Source organism: Salarias fasciatus, chromosome 22 (assembly GCF_902148845.1).
Source record: "Salarias fasciatus chromosome 22, fSalaFa1.1, whole genome shotgun sequence".
Classification (NCBI taxonomy): Eukaryota; Metazoa; Chordata; class Actinopteri; order Blenniiformes; family Blenniidae; genus Salarias; species Salarias fasciatus.
Window position 1 is genome coordinate 29130570 of NC_043765.1, and position 10005 is coordinate 29140574.

General features: G+C 44.1%; 1 protein-coding gene across 3 annotated transcripts; it reads right to left on the reverse strand.

Annotated features, from left to right (window-relative positions):
• Window positions 1-6535: 6535 nt before the first annotated feature.
• LOC115408985 (tripartite motif-containing protein 16-like) lies at window positions 6536-9009 on the reverse strand. Of its 3 annotated transcripts, none has more exons than XM_030119933.1 (2): window positions 8955-9009; window positions 6536-8570 (listed from the first exon to the last, which is right to left on the reverse strand). In XM_030119933.1, the coding sequence occupies exon 2, from the start codon at window positions 8395-8397 to the stop codon at window positions 6682-6684; it is 1716 nt and encodes a 571-aa protein (XP_029975793.1). In that variant the 5' UTR covers window positions 8398-8570; window positions 8955-9009; the 3' UTR covers window positions 6536-6681. The 3 variants fall into 3 exon arrangements, with proteins under 3 accessions (XP_029975793.1, XP_029975795.1, XP_029975794.1); XM_030119935.1 differs by lacking the exon at window positions 8955-9009 and adding an exon at window positions 8726-8765; XM_030119934.1 differs by lacking the exon at window positions 8955-9009 and adding an exon at window positions 8666-8711.
• Window positions 9010-10005: the final 996 nt, after the last annotated feature.

A 10005-nucleotide genomic window follows, 5' to 3' on the forward strand; every position in this document is an offset into this window, starting at 1 on the left:
AGCCAACTAGCTTAACTGTTGTTAGCCAACTAGCTTAACTGTTGTTAGCCAACTAGCTTAACTGTTGTTAGTCAACTAGCTTAACTGTTGTTAGCCACCTAGCTTACTGTGTTGAACCAGCTAGCTTAACTGTTGTTAGCCAGCTAGCTTAACTGTTGTTAGCCAGCTAGCTTAACTGTTGTTAGCCAGCTAGCTTAACTGTTGTTAGCCAGCTAGCTTAACTGTTGTTAGCCAGCTAGCTTAACTGTTGTTAGCCACCTAGCTTAACTGTTGTTAGCCACTTAGCTTACTGTGTTGAACCAGCTAGCTTAACTGTTGTTAGCCACTAGCTTAACTGTTGTTAGCCACCTAGCTTAACTGTTGTTAGCCAGCTAGCTTAACTGTTGTTAGCCACTAGCTTACTGTGTTGAACCAGCTAGCTTAACTGTTGTTAGCCAACTAGCTTGACTGTTGTTAGCCAACTAGCTTAACTGTTGTTAGCCAACTAGCTTAACTGTTGTTAGCCCCTAGCTTACTGTGTTGAACCAGCTAGCTTAACTGTTGTTAGCCAACTAGCTTAACTGTTGTTAGCCAACTAGCTTAACTGTTGTTAGCCCACTAGCTTAACTGTTGTTAGCCACCTAGCTTACTGTGTTTAGCCAGCTAGCTTAACTGTTGTTAGCCACCTAGCTTAACTGTTGTTAGCCAGCTAGCTTAACTGTTGTTAGCCAACTAGCTTAACTGTTGTTAGCCAGCTAGCTTAACTGTTGTTAGCCACCTAGCTTAACTGTTGTTAGCCACCTAGCTTACTGTGTTGAACCAGCTAGCTTAACTGTTGTTAGCCACCTAGCTTAACTGTTGTTAGCCACCTAGCTTAACTGTTGTTAGCCAGCTAGCTTAACTGTTGTTAGCCACCTAGCTTACTGTGTTGAACCAGCTAGCTTAACTGTTGTTAGCCAACTAGCTTGACTGTTGTTAGCCAACTAGCTTAACTGTTGTTAGCCAACTAGCTTAACTGTTGTTAGCCCACTAGCTTAACTGTTGTTAGCCAACTAGCTTAACTGTTGTTAGCCACCTAGCTTAACTGTTGTTAGCCAACTAGCTTAACTGTTGTTAGCCAGCTAGCTTAACTGTTGTTAGCCAGCTAGCTTAACTGTTGTTAGCCAACTAGCTTAACTGTTGTTAGCCAGCTAGCTTAACTGTTGTTAGCCAGCTAGCTTAACTGTTGTTAGCCAGCTAGCTTAACTGTTGTTAGTCACCTAGCTTAACTGTTGTTAGCCACCTAGCTTACTGTGTTGAACCAGCTAGCTTAACTGTTGTTAGCCAGCTAGCTTAACTGTTGTTAGCCACCTAGCTTAACTGTTGTTAGCCAGCTAGCTTAACTGTTGTTAGCCACCTAGCTTACTGTGTTGAACCAGCTAGCTTAACTGTTGTTAGCCAACTAGCTTGACTGTTGTTAGCCAACTAGCTTAACTGTTGTTAGCCAACTAGCTTAACTGTTGTTAGCCACCTAGCTTACTGTGTTGAACCAGCTAGCTTAACTGTTGTTAGCCAACTAGCTTAACTGTTGTTAGCCAACTAGCTTAACTGTTGTTAGCCAACTAGCTTAACTGTTGTTAGCCACCTAGCTTACTGTGTTGAACCAGCTAGCTTAACTGTTGTTAGCCAACTAGCTTAACTGTTGTTAGCCAACTAGCTTAACTGTTGTTAGCCAACTAGCTTAACTGTTGTTAGTCAACTAGCTTAACTGTTGTTAGCCACCTAGCTTACTGTGTTGAACCAGCTAGCTTAACTGTTGTTAGCCACCTAGCTTAACTGTTGTTAGCCAGCTAGCTTAACTGTTGTTAGCCACCTAGCTTACTGTGTTGAACCAGCTAGCTTAACTGTTGTTAGCCAACTAGCTTAACTGTTGTTAGCCAACTAGCTTAACTGTTGTTAGCCAGCTAGCTTAACTGTTGTTAGCCACCTAGCTTACTGTGTTGAACCAGCTAGCTTAACTGTTGTTAGCCAACTAGCTTAACTGTTGTTAGCCAACTAGCTTAACTGTTGTTAGCCAACTAGCTTAACTGTTGTTAGTCAACTAGCTTAACTGTTGTTAGCCACCTAGCTTACTGTGTTGAACCAGCTAGCTTAACTGTTGTTAGCCAGCTAGCTTAACTGTTGTTAGCCAACTAGCTTAACTGTTGTTAGCCAGCTAGCTTAACTGTTGTTAGCCAGCTAGCTTAACTGTTGTTAGCCAGCTAGCTTAACTGTTGTTAGTCACCTAGCTTAACTGTTGTTAGCCACCTAGCTTACTGTGTTGAACCAGCTAGCTTAACTGTTGTTAGCCACCTAGCTTAACTGTTGTTAGCCACCTAGCTTAACTGTTGTTAGCCAGCTAGCTTAACTGTTGTTAGCCACCTAGCTTACTGTGTTGAACCAGCTAGCTTAACTGTTGTTAGCCAACTAGCTTGACTGTTGTTAGCCAACTAGCTTAACTGTTGTTAGCCAACTAGCTTAACTGTTGTTAGCCACCTAGCTTACTGTGTTGAACCAGCTAGCTTAACTGTTGTTAGCCAACTAGCTTAACTGTTGTTAGCCAACTAGCTTAACTGTGTTGAACCAGCTAGCTTAACTGTTGTTAGCCACCTAGCTTACTGTGTTGAACCAGCTAGCTTAACTGTTGTTAGCCACCTAGCTTAACTGTTGTTAGCCACCTAGCTTAACTGTTGTTAGCCAGCTAGCTTAACTGTTGTTAGCCACCTAGCTTACTGTGTTGAACCAGCTAGCTTAACTGTTGTTAGCCAACTAGCTTGACTGTTGTTAGCCAACTAGCTTAACTGTTGTTAGCCAACTAGCTTAACTGTTGTTAGCCACCTAGCTTACTGTGTTGAACCAGCTAGCTTAACTGTTGTTAGCCAACTAGCTTAACTGTTGTTAGCCAACTAGCTTAACTGTTGTTAGTCAACTAGCTTAACTGTTGTTAGCCACCTAGCTTACTGTGTTGAACCAGCTAGCTTAACTGTTGTTAGCCACCTAGCTTAACTGTTGTTAGCCAGCTAGCTTAACTGTTGTTAGCCAGCTAGCTTAACTGTTGTTAGCCAGCTAGCTTAACTGTTGTTAGTCACCTAGCTTAACTGTTGTTAGCCACCTAGCTTACTGTGTTGAACCAGCTAGCTTAACTGTTGTTAGCCACCTAGCTTAACTGTTGTTAGCCACCTAGCTTAACTGTTGTTAGCCAGCTAGCTTAACTGTTGTTAGCCACCTAGCTTACTGTGTTGAACCAGCTAGCTTAACTGTTGTTAGCCAACTAGCTTGACTGTTGTTAGCCAACTAGCTTAACTGTTGTTAGCCAACTAGCTTAACTGTTGTTAGCCACCTAGCTTAACTGTTGTTAGCCAACTAGCTTAACTGTTGTTAGCCACCTAGCTTAACTGTTGTTAGCCAACTAGCTTAACTGTTGTTAGCCAGCTAGCTTAACTGTTGTTAGCCAGCTAGCTTAACTGTTGTTAGCCAACTAGCTTAACTGTTGTTAGCCAGCTAGCTTAACTGTTGTTAGCCAGCTAGCTTAACTGTTGTTAGCCAGCTAGCTTAACTGTTGTTAGTCACCTAGCTTAACTGTTGTTAGCCACCTAGCTTACTGTGTTGAACCAGCTAGCTTAACTGTTGTTAGCCAGCTAGCTTAACTGTTGTTAGCCACCTAGCTTAACTGTTGTTAGCCAGCTAGCTTAACTGTTGTTAGCCACCTAGCTTACTGTGTTGAACCAGCTAGCTTAACTGTTGTTAGCCAACTAGCTTGACTGTTGTTAGCCAACTAGCTTAACTGTTGTTAGCCAACTAGCTTAACTGTTGTTAGCCACCTAGCTTACTGTGTTGAACCAGCTAGCTTAACTGTTGTTAGCCAACTAGCTTAACTGTTGTTAGCCAACTAGCTTAACTGTTGTTAGCCAACTAGCTTAACTGTTGTTAGCCACCTAGCTTACTGTGTTGAACCAGCTAGCTTAACTGTTGTTAGCCAACTAGCTTAACTGTTGTTAGCCAACTAGCTTAACTGTTGTTAGCCAACTAGCTTAACTGTTGTTAGTCAACTAGCTTAACTGTTGTTAGCCACCTAGCTTACTGTGTTGAACCAGCTAGCTTAACTGTTGTTAGCCACCTAGCTTAACTGTTGTTAGCCAGCTAGCTTAACTGTTGTTAGCCACCTAGCTTACTGTGTTGAACCAGCTAGCTTAACTGTTGTTAGCCAACTAGCTTAACTGTTGTTAGCCAACTAGCTTAACTGTTGTTAGCCAGCTAGCTTAACTGTTGTTAGCCACCTAGCTTACTGTGTTGAACCAGCTAGCTTAACTGTTGTTAGCCACCTAGCTTAACTGTTGTTAGCCAGCTAGCTTAACTGTTGTTAGCCACCTAGCTTACTGTGTTGAACCAGCTAGCTTAACTGTTGTTAGCCAACTAGCTTAACTGTTGTTAGCCAACTAGCTTAACTGTTGTTAGCCAACTAGCTTAACTGTTGTTAGTCAACTAGCTTAACTGTTGTTAGCCACCTAGCTTACTGTGTTGAACCAGCTAGCTTAACTGTTGTTAGCCAGCTAGCTTAACTGTTGTTAGCCAACTAGCTTAACTGTTGTTAGCCAGCTAGCTTAACTGTTGTTAGCCAGCTAGCTTAACTGTTGTTAGCCAGCTAGCTTAACTGTTGTTAGTCACCTAGCTTAACTGTTGTTAGCCACCTAGCTTACTGTGTTGAACCAGCTAGCTTAACTGTTGTTAGCCACCTAGCTTAACTGTTGTTAGCCACCTAGCTTAACTGTTGTTAGCCAGCTAGCTTAACTGTTGTTAGCCACCTAGCTTACTGTGTTGAACCAGCTAGCTTAACTGTTGTTAGCCAACTAGCTTGACTGTTGTTAGCCAACTAGCTTAACTGTTGTTAGCCAACTAGCTTAACTGTTGTTAGCCACCTAGCTTACTGTGTTGAACCAGCTAGCTTAACTGTTGTTAGCCAACTAGCTTAACTGTTGTTAGCCAACTAGCTTAACTGTTGTTAGCCAACTAGCTTAACTGTTGTTAGCCACCTAGCTTACTGTGTTGAACCAGCTAGCTTAACTGTTGTTAGCCAACTAGCTTAACTGTTGTTAGCCAACTAGCTTAACTGTTGTTAGCCAACTAGCTTAACTGTTGTTAGTCAACTAGCTTAACTGTTGTTAGCCACCTAGCTTACTGTGTTGAACCAGCTAGCTTAACTGTTGTTAGCCACCTAGCTTAACTGTTGTTAGCCAGCTAGCTTAACTGTTGTTAGCCACCTAGCTTACTGTGTTGAACCAGCTAGCTTAACTGTTGTTAGCCAACTAGCTTAACTGTTGTTAGCCAACTAGCTTAACTGTTGTTAGCCAGCTAGCTTAACTGTTGTTAGCCACCTAGCTTACTGTGTTGAACCAGCTAGCTTAACTGTTGTTAGCCAACTAGCTTAACTGTTGTTAGCCAACTAGCTTAACTGTTGTTAGCCAACTAGCTTAACTGTTGTTAGTCAACTAGCTTAACTGTTGTTAGCCAACTAGCTTAACTGTTGTAAGCCAACTAGCTTAACTGTTGTTAGCCAGCTAGCTTAACTGTTGTTAGCCAACTAGCTTAACTGTTGTTAGCCAGCTAGCTTAACTGTTGTTAGCCAGCTAGCTTAACTGTTGTTAGCCAGCTAGCTTAAGTGTTGTTAGCCAGCTAGCTTACTTGTGTTTAACCAGCTAGCTTAACTGTTGTTAGCCAGCTAGCTTAACTGTTCTTAGCCAACTAGCTTAACTGTTGTTAGCCAGCTAGCTTAACTGTTGTTAGCCAGCTAGCTTAACTTTTGTTAGCCAACTAGCTTAACTGTTGTTAGCCAACTAGCTTAACTGTTGTTAGCCACCTAGCTTAACTGTTGTTAGCCACCTAGCTTAACTGTTGTTAGCCAGCTAGCTTAACTGTTGTTAGCCAGCTAGCTTACCTGTGTTGAACCAGCTAACAGTTCTGTTAGGCTAACCCTGACAAATGCTGATCCAGACTAGAATGATGACTGAATGTATTTTATTAAAGGCTCCATGTTGACTGACTTGGTTTCTCTTGGTGTCACACAAACAACATTTGAAGCAAAAACCTTTGAAAAAGAAACAAATCGACAATTAATAAAGCAGCATTTCACTTTATGACTGATTTAATGTCTTTAAAAGAAACCTGTGTGTGTGTGTGTGTGTGTGTGTGTGTGTGTGTGTGTGTGTGTGTTGTCGACTGGAGTCATTTCCAGCTAAAAGAATCAAACTTCCTGCCACTTGGTGACAGATGAAGATCCAAAAAGCCAAAACAATCAGTTCACTGTTCAAGAAAATCCACAAATCTTCACTCTGAAGGATCAAATGTCAGAAAAGAATCATGAAAAAAGAAAGACTGATCAATCCAAACATGTGAAAGCTCCTAATTTCCACTTCAAATCCCCCAAAGTGTAAAAAGCTGCAGCTTCCTGTGGTCCATGAAGAAGAACTTCCTGTTTGAGAAGCTTGAAAAATGAGTCCAACTATTATAAAAGCATCAGTTGAGGAATCAGTGAGGGACTGATGGCTGCAGCGGCCATGTTTTTCTCCACTAGCTCAGCTCCTTTCTGTCTCTCCACACTCGTCTCACATCCTTTTGTCCACGTAGAAAGTCTCTGAGAAGACGGCCGACCATCTGTTGGTTTCAATCTTCTTCCTGTCAGAAATCTCATCAACGTCTCAGCTCAGAAAATGTGGAGGCTCCTTTAGAAAACCACACAAGGAGATCTGATGGAGTCCTCTGCTCAGGTTTCACAAACTCTGCTGAGTATCCAGGATTACCATAAACATAAACTCCAGCATGTAGCGGCTGAGTGAAGGAGGTCTGGACTCTGTGGAGGAGAGTCATGGTTTCAGAGACGCTGTAGAAAGACAGAATACCTGCTCTGTGATCCAGGTACACTCCCACTCTGGAGGGCTGAGGATCTGAGACGGGAGTGTCGATGTCGTTGTGATAAAAACTAAAACTGTCAGAGTCACAATACAAAGCCCAAGATTTGTCATTACATCCAAACACACATTCTTCTCCCCCCCCTGCTCTGCTGATGTTCTTGTATGTGACTGCTACAGCAACTCCTCCTCTCCTCTCCACCTCCCAGTAACGACGTCCAGTCAGACTCTCTCTGCTCAGAACCTGAGGACATCCAGTGAATCTGTCTGGATGATCAGAATAAGGCTGAACTTCCTCTGCTGAAGTTACTTTTCTGTCTCCATCAGATAAATTCAGCTCTCTGCTCACAGAGTTTGGATCCAGAGTGATCTGCTGTGAATATTGTAAGAAGTCTGCTCTGCTCTCTGGCTGTGGTTGTAGCAGTAGCAGCTCCTCTTCAGTCTCTCTCAGGATGTCCTGGAGTTTGTCTCTGCTCTCTGACACAGCTGCTGCCACATCCTCAAAGTATCTGAGAGGAGCAGTCTGGATGCTGGAGGAGTGTGTGGGCTCACTGAGTGCTGACACTGAGGTGTAGCTGTGGAGAAACTGGGTGTGGTCCTCTGTGTGTGCCAGCTGCTCCAGCTGGACGTCTTTCCTGTTCAGCTCAGCGATCTCCTGCTGCAGCTTCTCCTCAAGCTCTTTGAGTCCACTCACTGCAGTTTGCTGCTGGGATCTGAGCTGCCGCTTCACCTCAAGGCTTCTTTTCTGGAGGAGACGGATCATCTGGGTGAAGCTCTCCTCGCTGTGCTCCACTGCTTCATCAGCAGAGACATTGATGGCCTCCATCTGCTGCTGAAGCTGCTTCACGTCTTTCTCTCGCTCCTGGATTCTCTGCTGGATGTTTAGTCGACTCCCCTCCAGCTCCTTCTGCTTCTGCCTCCTTTCTGCTGCAGCTGGGACTGTTTCATGGCCTCTGTGTTGCTCCATGGTGCAGAGGTAACAGATACACTGCTGATCAGTGCGACAGAAAATCTTCTTCACCTCATCGTGAAGAGAGCAGATCTTCTCCTGGAGCTTCTTGGAGGGCTCCACCAGCTGGTGTTTCTTCAATGGAGCTGCTTCGTAGTGACCTTGGAGGTGTTCCTCACAGTAAGAGACCACACAGACCAGACAGGACTTGACGGCTTTCAGCTTCCTCCCAGAGCAAACATCACAGGCCACATCTTCAGGTCCAGCAGAGCAGAGATCAGCTGCAGCAGCTCGGAGTCCAGTCTTCTTCAGATCCTCCACTAACTCTGCTAACACGACGCTTTTCTTCAGGTCAGGCCTCCTCCACGACTTGTCCCCACACAGAGGACAGCTGTAGATTCCCTTGTTTTGCTCTTCATCCCAGTGTCTTTTAATACAGTTGCTGCAGTAGCTGTGTCCGCAGGGAACCGTCACCGGATCCTTCAGGGGATCCAGACAGATGGAACAAGAGAACTTGAGTGGATCCAGCTGAGCTCCTCCCTGAGCCATTCCTCCTCTCAACAACAGCCAGTGTTTGAAGAGTTTCTCTTCCTGCTCAGCAGCTTTGAAGCCCAACCCTCCTCTGGTTTCCTGCTCCTGTGAACGCTGGTCTGCCCTGGTTCTGCTGGTGAGCTGCTGCCCCCTGCAGCTCAGAGACGTCAGTGATCCCTCAGCTGTGAGATCTGTGAAAGAGGAGGAGGCAGTGACTCAGTGTGGAGAGAAGGGAGAGGACGTCACAGCTTGATTTCATTCAGGAAATCCAGCAGCTTCACTTCACCTTCCAGCCGTCGTTCAGCTGGAATGTCAAGCTTCAACTTCTGCTTTTCAACTCACTCACTCTTTCTTTGGTCTGTCTCACACTAATAATCCCATCAGTGGACTTCCTGTTTGAATCCACAGAGATGTGAAAACTCAGCTGTTAGCTAATGCTAGCTACTGTGGACACAGAGGAAGCAGTAAGTCAGTAAAGTAGCTGCTGTGTTTCTTGTAATGTCCCTCAGTGTGTCCTGTCCTCATCAAGCTCCCTCAGCTGTTTGATTGGAGTGTTAGCATTAGTTTCTACTCACAGCAGTAGAAATCCTGAGCAGACGTCCAGCCTCTCTTTCCCTCTGCTTCACTTCTGGAGAAGTCACACTCATTTATCTGCTCTCCACCTGTTGAGTCACCATGTGGCTCCACCCACTGCTGCTCTGAAGGGAGGGGGGAGGAAATGTAGAGAGAGGCTGTGTTCGAAACCGCATACTGTCTACTACATCCTTACATACTCATACTATCCATCCTGCATCCTGCTTACTCAGTCCATCAAACAGTATGCAAAGCGTTTACACTACAGCATACTACATAATAACCCACAATGCATTGCACTTCTTCCATGAGCAGAAATCGATCTGCTAAAGCTGATTTCACTTTCGCTCTAAACTCTTCAAATGTATAACTTCATCGAGATTTTTTTTTAAATTGGGCGACAAAGTGGTGGTTTAGAGCTCGACTGTGTCGTTTATTTGTCCGAATATCAGCCGTTTATGATTTTGTTCGGACGAATTCGGCGAAATTCAAGCCAGCCGCAGTGAGCAACGCACTTCCGGTTTTTTTCACCAAAATAAACCACTCCTTTCCCTTTCTCATGCAAAACAACCTCAGTGATAAATCTGTGCTTTTACTTTGAAAACAAGAAGGCAATCTTTCAGCAATGTATCTCGCTTCACATCGCCGTTTGGACCGGTGTCCCGTTAACGGACCACTTATTATGCCAATTATGATGCTTTACCGACGGACAGTTTTTTCGGCTTTTCAACAAAGATCGGCTCGCCGTCTTCGGTATATTATGGTCGCTTTCAGCATGGACTTGTTCTAATCAAATCAAATCAAATCAAATCAGATTTTATTTATATAGCACTTTTCATATTAATAAAAACAACGCAAAGTGCTGAACATTAAAAACAGTCATAAAAACAAAAAGAATAAAAACCGCGCCATCAAACAGTATGCACCACACTCACCCTCACCCTCACACTCACCCTCACCCTCACCCTCACCCTCACCCTCACACTCACACTCACACTCTACCATTAATTCGCACAGAACAGAGGAGACATGGCATGGCACTGAGCATCTTAG